Here is a 20,177-nt window from a genome sequence, read left to right on the forward strand (position 1 = left end):
ACACACACACTCACTCACACAGGCTGGCCCCTGACTGGCCTGACCTAAACAGCAGCCAGCTTTCTACAGTAGCAGGAGCTGTGTGGAGAATGATGGGGTATTTGTTGCCAGGGAACTGGAGCTGAGGGATTAGGGAATGGAGTTCACTGACCTGCTGCAAGCTGAGGATGAGGGTCTTTGCACACTGGATCTTATCCGTCTGCCTGGTCTTGCTCAGAGTCTCCTTGATGATGTCGCCGTAGTCATTGTAATACTGAAAAGGAGTGGACATGTATTCTGAACAACTGAGATTCTGAGCCTTCAGTACGTACTGTGGGCACTGCCTGCATTTCTACATTTTCTTCTGATGTTGAGAACATGGCTGGCGCCTTGTACCTTCATGTAATGTTTGAAGATGTCGGCTGCTGCGGGCATGTCCACTATGTCGTAGATGATGAGCTTGCTGAAAGCAGCCAGCAGGTTCCTCCTCTTGTGTAAGGCCTCAATCTTATTGGCTTCATCCTCCTCATCACCCTCTGAAAATCACACAACACAGAATCAAACTAGGGGGAGTTCATTACAGCATGCACAAACACAGCTGTATGGTATATTACATGTCTTGGACTTTGTCATAAGTTACATTTTTTCAACATGAATAGTTTTAATGAATTATCATTTAATATGTTACATGTATAATTGTTAGTATTAAACATGCAATATATCCATAATTATACAATGTATTATAAGTATAATGTATATTTAAAGGGAAACTTGGCAGGATGTCCCCCTCTGCTGGAGAAATTGTGCATAATGCTATTTCAAACTGTGGGAAAAGGTAACGATAAAGCACATGGATTTGTTTACAAGCTAGGGAACGGTTAGCATAAGTTTGGCAGAACTATGTGGATGTTACAAGGTAAGAAACACGATTTAAAACGAGTTTCTTGTTTCTCACTTCTTTTTCCGGGACGGTAGTCTCAATGTTGCAAGGTTGGTTTTCCGCCTGGGGATGCTAGGCGCAGCGGGGAAAGTCACCATTTTCACCGGAACAGGTCATTTAACCATCCAAATGATTTCTAAATGGGTTTATTACGTTGAAATAGTTGCCAAGTTCCCCTTTAAAATATAATATTAGCAGGTAGCTATTATTCTTTTTTACATTATTCTGAGACATTTCTATACCTCTACACTTCAATGTAATTTGACCTAACCCTGCTTGCTAAACACTTCTGTGAGAAGAAGCAAAATTGCTTAGTCTGTCCCACGAGTCCATCTGGGATTGGACCCTGAGGCCTTAGGCGGGCATCACATTAGCCAGCGGCAAGCGGCAGGTTTCAAGCTGATCGTTGAACTTGGTTCAACTTTCAAAGCGCAACGCGAGCGTATTCAATTGACAAACCGTCTGTGTTGCTTAGAGGCGAGATAAAACTTATTATGGTCTGGGCGTTGCGCTACGTTTGCCGCTGGCTGATGTGATCCCCGCCTTAGTGCTGTGGCTAGTCCTGTGCTTTAAGACGAGCTTCACAGTGGGAAGGCTGGCAAGCGGTGCGCACCCATGCTCTGGTTCTCGTCGTCCTGGTCAATAAAGACGTGGTCCAGCACAAAGTTGAGCAGCTCGTTCTGCAGGTTGCTGTCGGGGTTGAAGACAAGCGGCTGGAGCGCCTCTCGGCTGCCCGTGGTCAGCTGGTGGCTGAAGATCATCAGCAGGTCACACAGCAGCATGAACGCCTGGGGGAGGGGGGAGACGGGCCGAGAGACAGACATCAGCAGACAGGTCTTACACACAACACAGCACATCCTAAAAACCACAAATATTTACACACACACACACACACACACACACCAAAACAAAAACAGAGCACACCTCAGTGTTTCCTATACATTGACTTATTTGTGGCGGCCCACCACAATATCAACATTGACCACCACACAATGATTTTCCAGGTTGTACTAAATTGTGCTTAAATCGGGTTCATCATAACCACGCTAAACTAATTTGTTAAAAACTGTTGAATTCAAGTTAATTCTGCAAACCTACCCCCACAAATAGAATTCAGTTCTGTGGGAAACACTGCACCTCATTGAAAGGATCTGATTTTGGATTTCATCATCCCAACTCCCAGCCACACACATGCATATCCTCAGATGCAGACACACACTTACTCTTATATTATATACACTAGCCACAATAAGATCCATAATCCTAACCCTACATCTGATAACAATAACAAAATCCTGCCTAATCCATATTTGGCAGATGCTTATTCTTTACCTGCTCCCGGACTGGAGTGTTGACATTGGACAAGCACTGCTGACACACAGCCAGGAAGGACTTGCACACCCTCCTCAAGACAACCAGGTCATCCTGCGCGAACACAAACACACACACACACACACAACAAGGGGTCAGAACATTTTGCACGCATACCACCATCCTCTCCTACCTTCACCTTCACACAGCTGGTCTGCTACAACCTCTACAACAGTGTTTTTCAACCTTTTTTGTGCCACGGCACACTTTTGACACTTAAAATGTCCCACGGCACACTGTGCATCCTGTGTGAAGAAAAAATAAACATACCATAGCCTAAAATTTCAAATAATACACAGATGGCCTTATTATGGCTTCTATGCAAGACCTGCTCAATAAAACAAGCGCCCTCTGTCATTTGTAGGTGACTATATCTAATTTAATTGTTGTTTTGAACTGGATATGTGATGATTCTGTGAATTCTGGATATGGGGCCCCCGTTGCACAATGCCTGCATACCACAAATAGTGCAATCATACAATCAATGAGAGCATGTGGTTATAAATTCTTTGATGCAACAGTTACTTTTCTGGACCAGTGTGAGTGACATTTGGGTAATTTTCTGCGGCACACCTGATGATCTCTCACGGCACACTAGTGTGCCGCGGCACAGTGGTTGAAAAACACTGCTCTACAACAGCCCAGTGGGCCTTAAGCCTGAGGGAAGCGGTGTCCCTTTGTGTCGTGACAAACCAATACAGCGTGCTGGACGGTAGCCAAGTTTGTTTATGATGGCCGTGCTTCACACCTTAGAAGGAGAGCCATCTGTGATCTTCACCAGCTGCCAGAGGATAGAGTAATGGGAGCACTGCAGAGCCTGCACAGCAATCTGGGGAAGGAAGAGATCATGTTGACATCAGATCCACACCGGTGAGCCGCGTCATATTTACAGATAACGGCAGAGGCGATGACGCCCGTCTCATTCCACTGCCAGGCCTGGCAGGGACCTCCAGCAGCCTCATCCATCTCTGCCCCGGCAATAGCTAATGGTAACTACAGAGACAGCTTGGCAGGCCCACTGAATCACACCTAATGGGGACGCTGCCAGGCTCTGCCGTATGGATGCCGCGGAGTCTTTTTTCTTTTCATTCTCATTTTGAAGTGAAGAAGAAGAAAGTTGCTCAGGATGTGGCTCATCTCCGTCCTCACCTGCTCTGGCATGGAGCCCTGTTCAATGCCTGTCTTCAGCAATCTGTAGCAGTTCCCAAACAGATCCCATCTGGTCAAGTCATGAGCACTGGAGCAAATGGAGAGGAGAGAGATTATTGTTCTGGTGCCACATGGATTTGTTGGGTCAGGCTGTGTGTGTGTGTGTGTGTGTGTGGTTCTCTTACTTGTGAAAGGCTGTGAGTCTTTTCAGTGTGGAGAGCACATTGTAGATGTCGTCATCATCTGCCTCCTCCCCCTAAAACAGACCCAGACCTTGAGGTAAGGGAGTCAAACTTGGCCATTCACAAAGAAAACAACACAGCCGCGCGGGTGTTGGACAACCAGCACATGAGGGGGGAAAAAAAGCCAAAACATGTGTGAGGAGTGGAGGGTGTGAGTGATTCATGCTTGAATCCAGCTCGATGACTCATTCTGCACCACATGCTCAAGTGTGCCCGTTCTTTTATTCATTAACTGCTGCCTTTGATGCCGGAACGTGGCGTCACGTCTCTACACAAACACAGTAGCCCTGCGCACACACACTTTCATGCCGTTTCATGACGTTAATAGAGGCTGGCATTTGGAAGGATCAATACGGCATGCTATTGCATTACAGCGAAAGAGAGTGCACAGGGTTTGGCCTTAAAAGGATGAAAGTTGTTTCTTGAAAGGGTTCTGTTGGCGTCATACTAAATGAAATCTGTTTGTGCCTGGGAATGCCGTCTGGACAAAAAAAAGTTGTTCACAAAAGGACTGCATGCTAAGCTGAGAGTTTTCACTCTGAGTTTTGTTTGCTTCAAAACCTCGGACTTCGTCAAACAGCAGACAATTCTCATTTACATTATATTAATGAAGAATAATGGTATGGTGACATAGTGTATACAGCACCCTCAACATTTATTGGCACACACACACACACACACACACACACACACACACACACACACAGACACAGACCTCTTGCAGCAGGTCCTCTACGGAGTGGCTGAAGCGGTCGGCCATCTCGTCGATGAGCTGGCTGCGTGCGATGTCCACACGGTTCATGATGGTGTACTCCTCGCTGCACAGGATGCTGTAGGTCTTACTGCAGGCCTCCAGCACATCTGTCTCCGTGTGCTTCTCCACCACAAACTTTGTCTGCTTCAGCAGGGCGTCCAGGTGCTACACACACACACAAACCCACACACACACACACACACACACACACAGAGCCAAACCCACACACACACACACACACACACACACACACAGAGCAAAGACATGCAAAGAAAATGAAAGTGGTTGATCCTTCTAACTACACATCTTTCCTTATACAGTATTGCTACCTCTGGATAACATCTTCATACGTAATTCTGTGACAGTAATGCCAGAGCCACACCTTCTCCATGCGCCCAGCACTGTAGACATCCAGGTCAAAGAACTGCGGGATCTGCAGGAGGTTGGCTACCTTCTCTGCATCAGTTTGGTACTGAGGAAAAACAAACAGGAAAAAAAGATTCTGACAAGTGTCTCACAGGCATAAAGGTTAATGTGTTTGTGTCTTACAGTCTGGTTACACCAGGTACGGAACTGAAGCGTTCCGTTCACGGAGCGTATGCTGAAACAATTCCACTATAAGCAATGGATCTGGCTACACCAGACGTGAGAGTGCTGCACATATTTGAAGAAATGAGACCCCGTCTTCAGTTCAGTGCTTCAGTTGTGTTTGGTGTAGTCCGCCTGTTACACGGAAAACTGAAGACAAGTGTGTTTAGAAGCCCACCTTGGAGAGTAGCATTGGCAGAGCCATGATAAAGTGCTCCGTCAGCTTGTTTTTGTCGTCGATCTGAGTCTTCCTCTCCTTAGCCGTCAGCACCTGCACACACCAAGCAGCTCTGTCAAGGCCGTGGAGCACCACTGTCAAACATGCTGTCTGAACACGCAATGCAGTGGCCCAACACCCCCCCCACCCCCTCCCTCCCTCCCTCTTTACGATTCTCAATGTGCCATCTCCTACACTGGACAAGGCATGACAGAAGGTCATCGCTCAGTAGCAAACAGTGCAGTGTCCCCCCTCCTTTTTTTCCTGATTCTCAATGTGCCATCTCCTACACTGGACAAGGCATGACAGAAGGTCATCGCTCAGTAGCACCACCCCCTGGCTGGCTCTCTCATGCGTGTGCGACCCTGGCCGACGTGTCGTGAGCTGAGACAGTGGCGGGGGAGCTGTGACGGACAGGAGCCCTTACCCTTTTCCCTGTGCCTCTCCCCACGGGCGGGTGAGCCTCCGCCGCCTGCCGGATGGTGCAGACTGTCAGCTCGATCAGAGCGCTCTCCTGCCTGTCAGACAGCACTGGGAGAGGGGAGGGGAGGGGAGAGGGGAGAGGGGAAAAATTGTCAGAATACATAACTGAGTATTAATATTCAGTCTCTCCTATTGCTAACAATCAACATCAATCGACTTCAGTCACTGTGGTTTTCCACCAGAAAATAAACGTCAGAGGCGAGTTAAATCAGACCAAATCCAGACACTGAGTGCAGTGAGTGTGGTGAGTGCATTGAATATGGTGGGTGTGGCGGTTAAGTGTGGTGAGTATGGTAAGTGTGGTGAGTATGGTGGTGATGAGTAAGGTGAGAGCAGTGAGAGTGTGGTGCGGTGAGTGTGGTGAGTGTGGTGAGTGTGGTGGTGATGAGTAAGGTGAGAGCAGTGAGAGTGTGGTGCGGTGAGTGTGGTGAGTGTGGTGGTTAGGGAGGTGAGTGTGATGAGTGTGGTGATTGTGGTGAGTGTGGTGATGATAGTGAGTGCAGTGAGTGTGGTGATGATGGTGAGTGCAGTGAGTGCGGTGATGATAGTGAGTGCAGTGATGATAGTGAGTGCGGTGATGGTGGTGAGTGTGGTGATGATGGTGAGTGTGGTGATGATGGTGAGTGCAGTGAGTGCGGTGATGATAGTGAGTGCGGTGATGATAGTGAGTGCGGTGATGGTGGTGAGTGTGGTGATGATGGTGAGTGCAGTGATGGTGCTGAGTGCAGTGATGGTGCTGAGTGTGGTGATGGTGCTGAGTGTGGTGATGGTGCTGAGCGCTGCTTACCCTCCTCTCCCTGCACGGGTTCCTCCAGTAGCAGCTCAGTCATGCACTCCCAGTCCTTCAGCAGCTCCTGCGAGCTCTCCCACAGGCTGTCCACCAGGTAGGCCGCGTGCTCGTGCAGCTGAGGAACACGACATAGGGACGTGAACACACACACACACATGTACACACACACATGTACACACACACATGTACACACACCGATAGCCAAGAACACCAGCCATTATTGGAGAAAGAAATGTGCTTGGCAATACTATAACAGAAAATATAACTTTTCATCCAGATTTTAGTTCCAGTCATTTCATTGTGATAAACTACTAAAAAAAAAACATATGGGCATCTTGAAAGTGCAAATTACTACTGACATTATTCATTATTATCATGTAAAAGGCAGCCTGAACAGCCTTCTCTGTATGTTCTCCGTGGACATGTACACTGTCTGCCAGAGACGTAGACTGACCTCTAGGGTCAAGACTATGTACCTCGCTCTCCAGGAAGAAGAGCACCAGCATCCTGATGAGGTTCCCGTTGGGGCTGCTGCGTCCACGCCGCTTGGCCAGGGCCTCCTCCGCCTGTGGGTCGTGCCTGCTAAAGAGCCTGGGGAGGGCAGACACACACACACACACACACAGAGAGAGAGACAGACAGACAGGGACCAGATCAGGCGTGAGACGCGTCACACAATCCTCATCCCAAAAAGGCCAAAGAGACAAACACGATGGTTGCTGATTTATTAATAAAGGAACAGCAGACAGGAAGTGGACAGAATGTTACACAGTACAATACTGCCACCAAGTGAGTAACAAGGGTAATGCATCCATGTGTCAGCACTTGACAACTGATATTAATTACTAGTTAATTAAATTCATTTCAAATCACTGCCAGCTTTGTTAAAGACACTGATTATTCTGGGCACTGTTTTCTAAATTGTCACTGTTGTTTTCTAATTTCACTGTTCAGTGTGATAACATCAGTAGCTGAAACACAAGCTAATAAAAAGCTAATCTAACTCATTGAGAGGAGAGAGGGCTGTGGGCTGCATGGTGAGGACCAGGGTGGACAATGGAAGTCTCACTTGCGGTGGAGGAACTCCCCCGCGGCCACAGCCACGGGCCGGTGGGCCGAGTAGACCAGGTGGTAAACGTTCTCACAGTCCTCGTTGGACAGGGCGTCCTCACTCCCCCTGAGAAGACATGGCCACACACTCAGACACTAGGCTCTGTGCACAGGGTCATGCAGGACAAGCAACTCCACTCCGGACAATATAAACAGTACCCCTACAGGGTCATTCGCATTTACTGCCCTTGGGTGTCCTAAGCTTCTCCACAAATAATCTCATACACATATACAATGTGGCAATACAGTAAACCGTCTGGATTGAACAGTGGCAACGTGAACATACAACACAGTTCCTAACACAAAGAGATAGCCACTGCACTCTAAAGAGGAGGATACTTACTGTAGAATTAGAGTGACCAATCGAATGGCCTCCACCGCCACATCGTACTCTTTATCCAGCGTCATGGACACAATACGATCCTGTTGAAAAGGTTGCAGTTGGACTGAGGACTTCATGAAATGACAGGGAACACTCAAAATGTGATTATGTGGTGTCTTCGGACTCTACCTTAAACCTGTTTGTGAAGAGTTCCAGTTTAGGAAAGAGTTCCCGATTCGTGTACAGGTTCTGAAGGGCCTTCAAACATTTCAACCGCACTTCTCCTTGCTACCAAAAAAGCATAGCCATGACCCCTTAGACAGAAGCTGCCAGCATGCGTTTTTGTGAGAGGTATGCCTAATTCTGATTGATATATTTGAAAAATATAACAAATAAGGGCTGTGTTTCTTTAGCGTACCCGATCATGTAATGTCCATCCCACGTATTTCAGGTAGCTGTCATTAAGGAAGGCATCACTGTACATCTTCATCCAAACACCAATCTCCTCAATACAAATGGCTCGAATTTCAGCGATTGCATCCCTGCAAAAGTGTTCCCAACAAACAGTTCTTGCTTTTTTTTTTTGTCTATTCACCCAAAGCAAAAATGCCATCAGCAGCCTCCCAACATACCTATAGCGATGAACAAAAATGCCCTTGAAGATGGAGTTCATCATGTTCTCAATTTCGTCCTGGTTTTCCTGAAGCTGTGGGGGTAAAAAAAACACACACAATGGCACAGTGTTAGGTAAAGAGAGGCCTGTCTGCTCTAAAAACAGCCCTCGGGGCTGCGGAGGAGAGAATGTTCCGGGCTTCCCCGCTCCTGCTGTACCTCCTTCCTCTTCTGCAGCAGCAGCTCCAGCTTCTCGTTGGCGCGCTTGCCCGCCATCTTGTTGCGCTCGGCCTCGTACTGCCTCTGCGTGTTGTCCTGGTGGATGCTAAGGTTCAGCGCCACGTTCACCAGCGCCGTCATCAGCTTCATGGCTGCAAGGAGAACGAGACACACGCCCCCACAGAGCACAGGAGAGCTCAGCCACAGGCAGGACACGCGTCACATGACACGCACTCAGGTCTGAGTGATGACCGCTCCCAGTGGTCCAGTTCACATTTAATGGGAAGAATCTGCGGCCAATTTATCACTTTACTGAATCGTACCGGCTACGAGCGCTGCCTTGGACTGCCAGAATCATAGGTAATGTTTAACTCCCACAGGGCCTAGTGTGAATGTTCATTAAAACCCCATTATCGTCTTCCACGGGCGACTCACCTGCCAACGTGCTGGTGTGCCTGAAGGCTCGGACCTGTGAGTCCGACAGGCCGGTGAGCAGCGAGATGACCGTGTCCATCATGTACTCGTCGTAGATGATGCTGTACTGGCACTGCCGGATCAGAACCCCGATGAACTCGCAGAAGTTGTAGCGGAACTTTTTCCACAGAGGACCAGGCATTGTGAGGGGGTAGTCGCCACTGTCCTGCGAGGGGATTTATTTACAGAGTGAATAGCAGACAGACTGGGGTGTTTACAATGGGAACATTTGACAGAATTACTGACTAGGTGGCAAAGTCACATGGGGGATTCCATCAGGGAAGTAGTTCCTCTAATACACTGTACCTCATCAAATTCCTCTGTCATTTTGCGGATGATCTCAGCATTCTGCATGTTACGGAACATCTCAATTCGTACAGTTCCTAGTAGGACACAGACAGTTAAAATGACAAAAAACAATTCCAAAATATGTTCAACAATATATCATTTTTGAGCTTATATATGGTACTGGATGATAGGTATGATGGATGATAATACCTTTACATCCCGAACACTGTATGAAGAAATTAATCAGGTCGAGGAGAGCGAGATCTCTGTCTTGCTTGTAAGATTCAATCCAGTCATCGACGACAGACTGAAAGAGCACACAGAAGACCGATGGCACATTGATAGATGACAGACCTGCACTAATGTTGACAGAGCACGCTGCTGCCTGCTGTTCTCCTGCAGCTAGAGGTCATCTACCCCACTGCTGCTCATGCTGACACTCACCGGTGTATGCCATACTGCCGCACACGTCTTTATGTCATGACATTGTCTTAGGGGACGTTCATTAAGGAAAGGTGGATTACACTTCACAATGTAGCTGATACAACATATTTTATATATTTTCATGTCTACTATTATTTTCATGGTGTACATGTCAATCAATATTTTGGTTAACTGATGGATATAGATCAAGCTAATTGAAGGAGTGGCACGATGGCGAAGCCCCTCTATTGTAAAGTGAACTTCTGTAACATTCCTGAGAATGCATTTGATAAACACCCCAAAAGCCCTCGGCTGTACCTGCATGGCACTCTTTCCCAGCTTGACCACCTCGAACAGCGTGACGGGGTCCCCATCTCCGTTGTGCTGGGCCATCCCGTTAGCCTTCCTGCCGCGTGGCGGCCCCATCTGCCCTTTGTCTATGGGCGACTTCCGAGGTTTCTTATTGGCCTGCGGAAAGGGATGGGAATAACAAGATGAGAGACCTCCTTTTTTAAAGTCCACTGTTACTCAACGGAGTGGACCAAGCAAGTGATGATAGGGGAACCCTTTAGCTTAGGGGAACAAGTGTTAGCTCAATATATAAGTAGTACATGTATGTATTAATGCTCAATAAGGTCTGTATTAACCATCATTACACATTTTTTAGGTCTTTACTCAATCATTTATTATTCTTACTCAACAGGTGGTTAATAAATCCTTAATAAGCAACTAGTTGGTCTTGATCTATTGTTACTGGTATATAGTATAGATTAAACTAGAGAGTCTACAGTGTACAATGTATTAGAAGGCTATACAAAGGCCATACAATGTATAAGAAGGCTATACATTTTTGAAGTCATGACTTCTTTTCAAATGCAAAAACCCTTATCACTAGCAGTCCTTTGAGCTCTACACCTGCCCTTACAGGTGCCCGCCCACCTGCCCTGCCCCTGTGGGGAAACCCCGTTGTGTGCTGGACTTACTGGAGGCCTGCCCGGCCTGCCCCTCTTCTTCTTGCCCTTGACCTCAGGGTCATCCAGCTCGCTCACACTCATGCTCAGGCTCACGGTCTCCGCCTGGCCCGACTCGTTAGAGGGGTCCCTGCAAAGCCCGCACAACACAGGCGACAACCAAGTTCATACACAAATGCATTCAGTACTAACTACAGGGCTTACAGCAAGGAAAAGGGCTGTGCCTGAATTTATACTTCTGAAGTCGTCACAAAGTATGTATTAGAGAAGCACTGATTGATCGGCTGGTGACGAATTGTCCGGCGACCGGCTGGTCAGTCTGAGATATGCCGATTTCATGTCGATTTTATGCCGGTCAAATGAACTTGCGCGCCACATCATTAACAGCGCGCAACATCAGCAGCACAGGTGCACGCAACATGCACATGTAGGAAAACTCGCCAATTAACCTGCAACATGTCAGCTGTATGGAAATACTTCAGAGTGTGTTCAGTGTGTTGCAATATGCAACACCTGCAAGGAAAAGGTAGGGCACCAAGAACACCAAGAACCTTTGGCACAACAAATCTGATAAGACACTTGAAACAACATCCCTGAGTTTGCAAAGTTTGAAGAAGCTAGCAAAGGTCAACACTCTGGCTGGATGACAAAAAAAGCACTAAAGCTCAGTTGAATGGAGTTAACTAATTGCAACATTAAAAAGAATCAAAGTTTAGCGATCATACATGATAATAAGATGTCAACAAGCAGTGACATGGAGAGTAGGCCTAGTAGCTCTACTCCACTTAAAATATTCAAACTATTTACTGCACGTAGACTAGGGCTATGACTTAATAACCTGGTCTAGCAGATTGGGAAGTGGATGTTGTGAATGTGAAAATACGATTAGAAAGGCAAACCAAAGTTAAAGTTGCTTTTAACATAGTAGCCTATAATGAAGAAAACTGATGCTCTGAATACTGAGTCAGCTGTCTCTGAAAGTTTCTCTAATTGACGCATTAACCAGAATTTGGATTACACCGGCTTTTAACAGGCGGAAGTTTTTCAACGCAAAACAGACGTACAATGTTTTCATATATGGTGGAGTACTTAATCAGTCGCTGTTAGCACTTCTCCTCCCTTGTGTTTGCGCGGTACTTCCACTTTTCCCTCGCCCTCCCATAAATGCATAATCAATGCATATGAAAATAATTTCCATGGCAGCATGTTCAAATGTATCATGAAAATTTTTCTTGTATTTTTAGTTGGATATTGGATGTGAGAAGAAGAAAATGGTTGTTCCATAACACTTTGCATTTAGTAGTGTGTGAATGTCCCACACTGGGAAGCATTATAGTTTGATACTGCAGCTGAAGTTAGACTTGAGTAAGAATCTGTCTGTTCCATTATTTTTACAGCCATTCCATTATTGAAAAGTTGATTACATTTCTATGTTAAAATGTTCTATTAAAGAAAAGATAGAAAATAAATATTTGTCTGTGCTGTAAAAGTGGTTAGAAAAAATGAAATCGGAATCGACTAAAATCGCTATCGGCAGGTCAAACTCGGAAAAAAATCGGAAATCGGAATCGGCCCAGAAAATTGCTGTCGGTGCATCTAATGATTATATATATTTTCAAATCTTAAACAACCCCACCCACAACGGAATTCTGGCACAGTCTGTTAATCCATGTGTGTGTACTGACATGGTAGATGGAAGGAGACTGAAATATTACATGTTTTGCGTGTGCTAGAATAATTTACAATGCCATAACAATATCACCCAACAACAAGCAGACAACAAATCACAAAAGGTCGAGGATTATTCTCGTCCATCTGTGCACAAGTCAATTAAAGCTGGCTAATGAGCGGTCAGTGCCCTTTCCGGGGAAAAGGCCTGTGAGACTCACTGGAGGACTGGGAGTTCGGAGGTGATCATGATGCCTGGGGTGGGGTGGGGGAGAGTGGAGTCTGCTCTCGGAGAAGGCCTCTCTCACCGGGGGTGCGGGAGCGGCGCGCCGGTGGCGGAGTGGCTGGCGGTGGTGGAGGGGCCTCTGTTAGTCCAGACGAGCCCCCCGCAGATGGTGAGGTTTCTCTCCCGCCTCTCAGCGCTGAGGGCTACACCGACGCTGAACTGCCGCCTTCCCCTTCAACACAGGCTCGTCCCATACACTGAGAGAGGAAAAGAAAGACACACACACGCAATAAGAGACAGATTTTCAGTCATCCACGCTTTCTCAAGTTAGACATGTGTCTACTGGTGACTAACAGCCTTGTCTGTTACCTACAGTGAATACAAAACAGGCTAGGACTGCTCCAAAAAGCACTGTCGGACCAGAACTAATTGTTAAGATCTTTGGTTATGAGTCATCTCACACACAGAAATGTGCTAATGATGTCTCTATTGATACACATTAATATGCAACATGTGGCATTTAATCTACACAATCTACTAAGCCACAGATTTAACGGAGCAAAATAGCATAAAAATGAACAGCGCAGAAATGAACAATTGCATCATCCCCAATAGACCAAATTGGACAGTGATGCTTTGTCATCAAAAACAGATTCTGAGCCTGTCACTCAGTCAGAGACCGAACATGCTGAAAAGAGTAGGGGACAGATGCTGACACCAACTGGCCATTACATGAACTGCAACAGCACATCACAGAGAGAGTTGTCACACACTGCAGGAAAGAACTACAAGGAAAGCAAGAAAATATACCTGGATGTGTGGTGCATACAATAACAGGTAGGCCTATATTTTTACAACAAATATACAATTAAAATTAAATATTAAGATATTCTTTGCTAGACAAAGTCTGCTATTGAATAAAGCATGCGGACAGTGAATTAAATACAGAGTTTACAACAACAGTGACAATTACTTTCAGACACTAATCAACCAAACTATATGTAAAACCAACAGAACAAGTGGAGGTATGTTAATTGGATGGTTGTACTCCTTTTTCTAGTGCTGGGAGCTTATTCAAGTCCACTGCTCTGCTTCACCACAAGGGGCAGTGTGAACCATGAAGTATTCCACCCCCAGTGAATAAGAGCGGCATCATTAAAGTAGTCCCAAGAGGACAAATGAGTCCTTTTTAAAAAATGCTTTTATTACTCATTAGGTTTAATGTGCTACTTCCAACACCAGTGAGCATGTTTTGACCACTGACCACAGATGAAAGTGTTGGTGCAGTCTGGCTGCAAGCAGAACTGTGCCTGGACAACAGTAGGGGGCAGGCTAAGAAAGTTTTCATCCAAATGTGAGTCTCACTGAGACTCACAGGACGAAAGGCAGAGAGAAGTGCATCTGCCAGTCCCTGGCTGGCTTCACATCTGCCCTGAGTGTTTCCAGTGAGCTTCAAAAGCAAAGACAGCGACAGAGCAAACATGCACAGCAATAATAAACACACTCTCTCTGACACACACGCACACACACACACACACACACACACACGGACAGACAGACAGACTGTTCATTGTGAAAGCCAGAGCTGAATGAGGGGAATTGGGAACTGGAGGGGATGACTCACACTGACTAACAGTGCAGCCAGGAACAGACAGACTGAACTAAAGGGATACTTTAGTGTCCCAGGGCCCAACGCTCCCATGAGACACACTGAGTGAGGGACATCCGACTGTCACAGAACTATTAAGCCCCCCTCCCCCCACTCCCTCTTCCTGACTTGTGCAGCCTGTGTGGTGGTGCTGTGCTGAGGCTCAGCCCCTTTGGCCTGCCACTAGATGGCTGTACACTGTAGGTGGAAAAGTTTGGAGCTCTTGGCTCTCCAGGTGCCGTCTGGGTAGGCGGCTCTCTGTCTGGAGGTCTAGACGGGCTGATGTCAGCGCCGCGGCTGCAGCACTGCTCCGGAATACCAACCAGCAGCACACACACACACACACACACACACACACACACACACACACACACACACACACACACACACACACGGCCAGCGTGGAACACGTTGATCAGATCACAGCGTCTGATCCGAGTGGACATGAAACCTGACACCGTGTGCACTGTTCACTGTCATTACCACTACGTCCTTTCCCTCTGAGTGAAGGGAGAGGAGGGGGTAGGTGTGTGTGTGTGTGTGTGTGTGTGCGTGTGTGTGTGTGTGTGTGTGTATGTGTGTGTGTGTGTGTGTGTGTGTGTGTGGTGAGGCTGAAAGAAAAAGGAGCAAAAAGTGTGAAAAGAGGGAGAGGAGCAGACTTGGAGAGGGAGGGAGAGATGGCCAGTAGTGAAGAAGCAGAGAGCTTTGTGTGTGTGTGTGTGTGTGTGTGTGTGTGTGTGTGTGTGTGTGTTGTGTGTGTGTGTGTGTGTGTGTGTGTGTGTGTGTGTGTGTGTGTGTGTGTGTGTGTGTGTGTGTGTGTGTGTGTGCCTCCCGCTGAGCTGCGGCTCTCTCTTTCTCCTCGACTGACGGCAGCAGACGAATGGACAAAGGGACCGGGCGACGGCCTGCTGCTGTGACGCCTCTGTCACCCTGTCGCACAAGGACAAGGTCCACGCAGTCACGACGCTCGCATGGACGACTGACCCCCCATCCCCCCATCCCCCACTCCAGCAGCCACTCAGCCTGCAGCTCTGTGGAGACACTCTCCTCTGGGGGCACTGTCCGCCTCAGCCAACACACTGAGGGACAACACACACACACACACACACACACACACACACACACACACACACACACACACACACACACACGGGCACGGCATGTCCATTTTTAGATGTTCATGTCCAACTTCCGGGAAAAACTCAATATTGTTGGGAGGAGTGATTGAGCGAGTTGTTTGGGAATGGCTGAGTCATTCACACACGAGGCAGAGAGGGAGGCAGCACTGAGACGGAGGGGGAATAAAGCGAGAGAGACAGAGAGTGAGAGAGAGAAAATGAGAAGAGAAAGTGAGAGAGAGAGAAAGTGTGAGAGAGAAAGTGAGAGAGAGAGAAAGTGTGAGAGAGAAAGTGAGAGAGAGAAAGTGTGAGAGAGAAAGTGAGAGACAGAAAGTGAGAGAGAGAGAAAGTGTGAGAGAGAAAGTGAGAGAGAGAGAAAATGAGAGACAGAAAGTTTGTGAGAGAGAAAGTAAGAGAGACAGAAAGTGAGGGAAAGAGAAAGAAAGTGAGAAAGAGAGAGAAAGTGAGGGAAGCGGTCTCAATATAAACATGGACAGGAATGCCTGTGGGACTGTGTGTGTAGCCCATAGCCTGTAAGCTTGTGTGTGCACACGTCTACTTTAGGGCATGTGACTTGGCACAGCGCTGCTTTGTTGACAGGTGTGTGTGCAAGTCTTTATGTCTGTCTTTATGTCTGTCTGTGTGTGTGTGTGTGTGTGTGTGTGTGTGTGGTGTGCACGCACGCTGACGCCAGAGCTCCTGACTCAGAGCTCCTTGCGATGAATCATACCCCCCAGGTCCCCCCAGGTCACCCTCCCCACCTACCAGACGAGAGCCTAATGCCACACACACACTACACACTCATCCGGGGGACCCAGGCTGACGCCGGCGATGACGCAGGACACAGGGAAGCGACCGAGAGAGACGCAGGAGAGCCACCAAGGAGCCAGCGCGTGGAGCGGACGTCAGCAGACAGGAAGGCCCACACAAAAGGCACGACAGCAGGACGTGGACACAAATAGAGCCCTGCTTTCAGAAGTACACAAATAGAGCCCTGCTCTCAGAAGTACACAAATAGAGCCCTGCTCTCAGAAGTACACATAGAGCCCTGCTCTCAGAAGGACACAAATAGAGCCCTGCTCTCAGAAGTACACAAATAGAGCCCTGCTCTCAGAAGTACACAAATAGAGCCCTGCTTTCAGAAGGACACAAATAGAGCCCTGCTTTCAGAAGGACACAAATAGAGCCCTGCAAATAGAGCCCTGCTTTCAGAAGTACACAAATAGAGCCCTGCTTTCAGAAGTACACAAATAGAGCCCTGCTTTCAGAAGTACACAAATAGAGCCCTGCTCTCAGAAGTACACAAATAGAGCCCTGCTTTCAGAAGTACACAAATAGAGCCCTGCTCTCAGAAGTACACAAATAGAGCCCTGCTTTCAGAAGTACACAAATAGAGCCCTGCTTTCAGAAGGACACAAATAGAGCCCTGCAAATAGAGCCCTGCTTTCAGAAGTACACAAATAGAGCCCTGCTCTCAGAAGTACACAAATAGAGCCCTGCTTTCAGAAGTACACAAATAGAGCCCTGCAAATAGAGCCCTGCTCTCAGAAGTACACAAATAGAGCCCTGCTTTCAGAAGTACACAAATAGAGCCCTGCTTTCAGAAGTACACAAATAGAGCCCTGCTCTCAGAAGTACACAAATAGAGCCCTGCTTTCAGAAGTCTGGCGTCTGAGGAGATGGCAAAGGGAGAGTGCTAAGTGGAGGGTTCCAAAGTTGCTGCACACTTCCCACACCAAAAAGAATGTGTCAGTGTGTAGTCTTTAGAGTTATAAAGGCAGAGTCCTCAGTCCTCACACACTCACATGCGCGCGCACACAAACAAACACACACACACACACACACACACACACACACAATCTCCAGTGTATGACGATGTTTCAAGCTATGATTTACTGCCTTCACTAAGGGAAGATTGTGTAGCACTGCTGTGTCCTGGAACATGATCTAAGAGGTTAAGAGAGAACTGTTGAATCCAGAAAGCTTGCAGTTCCACAGGGACTCACCGCAGAGACAGAGGGAGCAGCACGCTCTCCCCACACATCCCTGGTTAAGAGAGACACTGCCAGAGTGCTCGAGCCATCTAATCTGATCTGATCTGAAACAAAAATGCCCTCCCGCTCACAGGACCCAACCCGAGTCTGTCTGAGCCACTGAATTAAGGATGAGGTGTGATTGGTTTGTGGAGGCTCGATGAGGAGCGTGCCACTACGTCAGTTAGATTGGTGTTTGGTGCAGGCAGCGCTAAACTCCAGCCAGGCAAAGGGGTCAATTTGTATTACAGATAACAAGCTCAGCGTGAACGTGAGACACAGACACTCCGAGAGCAGGGGGAACTGTTCAGGAAGCCTCCCCACAGATCGGCCCTGTGGAGCGCCTGCCAGCAGCCCTGAGGGAGACAGGACAGTGCACACACACACACACACACACACACACACACACACACACACACACACACACACACACACATACACACATACACACACGACCTGCACTGCACGACTTTACGGCTATGTGAGATGACAATCTTGTCCCCAGCGCAACTGGAGCCTGAAGAGAATCCCATTAAACATCAGTAAAACACCTGACACACACACACACACACAGAGAGAGAGAGACAGAGAGAGAGAGAGAGAGAGGGATAGAAAAAGAGAGAGATAGAGAGAGAGAGACACGCACAACATGTGTGTAGTAACTGCAGCGAAGTAGCTTACTGTGCAAACTAAAATTTAGAACAAATGCCAATTTCTTTCTTTCTCACATGTCAGAGGTTTGCATGAGCCCACAGCTGACTGAAAGAAATAGGTGTTTAGCTGTGCTGTGCGGTGTGTACTGCTTGTTGGGATCTGGAGGGGATGAGAAGGCTTCATGGGTGTTGGTTCAGTAACTGCCAGGGCTTGTGGTTTGTTCTCGCTCCACTCAGACGCAGTCTAATACCAGAGAGCTTGTCTGTCTTCTCTCCAAATTGGCATTCGAGCTCAGCCTCAGCAGTCTGATTTTAAGACTATATTGCCTGACGACTGTTTTCCCTTACAGAAATCTGCTCTTTCTGGACATTTCTTAAACAGCTAGCAGAGAACAGCAATGTTAGGATTGCTCTCCATAAACACAGTTAAAGTTAATCCCTCTCTAGCCGCTGAGGCTAATGGGGCTGTGATTATACTCGCTCACTGTAGCGTTAAGCAGATTAGAGTCACCAACTCTCCTCTGGATGGGATACCAGTCAATCGCAGGTTAACCAACAGCCGAAGCTGCTACCCATTTCCAGCTGGGTGGACTGAGTTAGCGTAGATAAAGTACCTTGATCAAGGGCAAAACATGCAGTCTCAAGTGAATGTGCTGGGTTTTGAACTAAGACCCATTAGCTCACTCTGTCCACAGTAATAAATTAATCATTAATCTCAACGCCCCCCTTTTATTACTACAGTATTTCTTCTACTGATCAGGGGTGCGTTTCCCAAAAGCATAGTTGCTAACTAAGTTATTAGTTGCCATTGCCCCCATTGCCAACCAACTAAGTTGCTAACAGGTTAGCAACTATGCTTTTGGGAAATGCACCCCAGTATAATCTGAAACATGGACGTTTCACTGGACTACTAGCATCTCAATCAGAAAAGCTGTATCTGTGTGGACAGAGATGGCAGCTTACTCTAACAAACCTGTGTCATGGATAGCAATGGTAGCTTCCTCTAACTCAGTGAACTAACTGTGAGCATGTCCCTTGAGCCTGAGTCAATGAGGGAAAACAACACAGATCACATGGTTGACTTCCCTTCCTTTAACAGCCTTGTTTGGGCTCTCTGACACCCGGATTCACACACATGGCTGGTCAGGGATGGGGGCAGGCGCACGAGAGACAGGGGGAGCGCGGCGGTTAGGAGAGAATAAAAGAGGTCACGGAGACCAGAGGAGAACCACGGGGGTCAACCCATTCATCGACACCTCACTGGCACAGCCAGCAGGCAAATGCAGCCTTCAAACAGCTGAACTCTGCAGTATCTTGGTAATGGGGCAAATGTGTAGGAATGTGTGTCCTGAAACATGAACATGAAGGTTTTTGGGGTTTTTTGTCAGAACATGGGGCCATAGAAATGTGACAAAAGATGACACCTGAAGCTTGGCCAAACTTTGTTGCAAAGATGTAATGGAGAATTCTACAGCAAGCTATGGCAGTAAAGAGACTGACTTGCACTTAAACAAAACCTCTCACAGTCTTCAAAACAATGATCTAGTCTCCATCTCTCCTGTGTGTGCAATGCATCACACTCTATCTGTCTGGGCAACGCAGAGCGAGAGGCTGTTTTATCACTGGCTCATGACCTCTCTGACAGTCTGAAGTCAGACTGCGGCTGAAAGCTGTAATTTCAGCTGTCAACTTCCGCTTCAAGCTTTGCAAAGGATGCCATACAACTACTCCAAAGCCACTCACTAAGGCCCATTCTCTAGCTGCCGTGTTTGAAAAGATATCTGAGCCGACAACTCTCTGAACTCAAGTACACTCACCTCGAAACAGCAAAGATAGAGAGCTTTCATGTGGTACAGAAGAACATTTACTCTGTTCTATCTGATTACCCAAATCAAAATT

General features: G+C 47.3%; 1 protein-coding gene across 2 annotated transcripts in view; it reads right to left on the reverse strand.

The window, feature by feature from the left end:
- Positions 1-20,177, reverse strand: part of stag1a (STAG1 cohesin complex component a) — a 43,940-nt gene that overhangs the window by 5,967 nt on the left and 17,796 nt on the right. Inside the window, exons 2-26 of one of the 2 annotated variants that reach the window (XM_076295418.1) lie at positions 12,909-13,083; positions 10,945-11,062; positions 10,280-10,429; positions 9,749-9,845; positions 9,557-9,633; positions 9,212-9,416; positions 8,777-8,928; positions 8,578-8,651; positions 8,364-8,487; positions 8,135-8,233; positions 7,967-8,046; positions 7,583-7,690; positions 6,990-7,104; positions 6,511-6,628; positions 5,668-5,771; positions 5,202-5,294; positions 4,818-4,907; positions 4,397-4,600; positions 3,625-3,695; positions 3,440-3,527; positions 3,039-3,119; positions 2,252-2,344; positions 1,533-1,707; positions 376-515; positions 152-253 (exon numbers count right to left, since the gene is read on the reverse strand). In XM_076295418.1, coding sequence (XP_076151533.1) covers positions 152-253; positions 376-515; positions 1,533-1,707; positions 2,252-2,344; positions 3,039-3,119; positions 3,440-3,527; positions 3,625-3,695; positions 4,397-4,600; positions 4,818-4,907; positions 5,202-5,294; positions 5,668-5,771; positions 6,511-6,628; positions 6,990-7,104; positions 7,583-7,690; positions 7,967-8,046; positions 8,135-8,233; positions 8,364-8,487; positions 8,578-8,651; positions 8,777-8,928; positions 9,212-9,416; positions 9,557-9,633; positions 9,749-9,845; positions 10,280-10,429; positions 10,945-11,016 — 2,712 coding nt within the window. In that variant the 5' untranslated portion in view covers positions 11,017-11,062; positions 12,909-13,083. Of the gene's footprint in view, positions 1-151; positions 254-375; positions 516-1,532; positions 1,708-2,251; positions 2,345-3,038; positions 3,120-3,439; positions 3,528-3,624; positions 3,696-4,396; positions 4,601-4,817; positions 4,908-5,201; positions 5,295-5,667; positions 5,772-6,510; positions 6,629-6,989; positions 7,105-7,582; positions 7,691-7,966; positions 8,047-8,134; positions 8,234-8,363; positions 8,488-8,577; positions 8,652-8,776; positions 8,929-9,211; positions 9,417-9,556; positions 9,634-9,748; positions 9,846-10,279; positions 10,430-10,944; positions 11,063-12,821; positions 13,084-20,177 lie in introns of both variants that reach the window. The other variant, XM_076295417.1, reaches the window with a different exon arrangement.

This window comes from Alosa pseudoharengus, unplaced genomic scaffold, assembly GCF_046254945.1.
Source record: "Alosa pseudoharengus isolate Yale_2024_CS ecotype anadromous, Long Island Sound unplaced genomic scaffold, YU_APseudo_1.1 YU_APseudo_1.1_scf_2, whole genome shotgun sequence".
NCBI lineage: Eukaryota > Metazoa > Chordata > Actinopteri > Clupeiformes > Clupeidae > Alosa > Alosa pseudoharengus.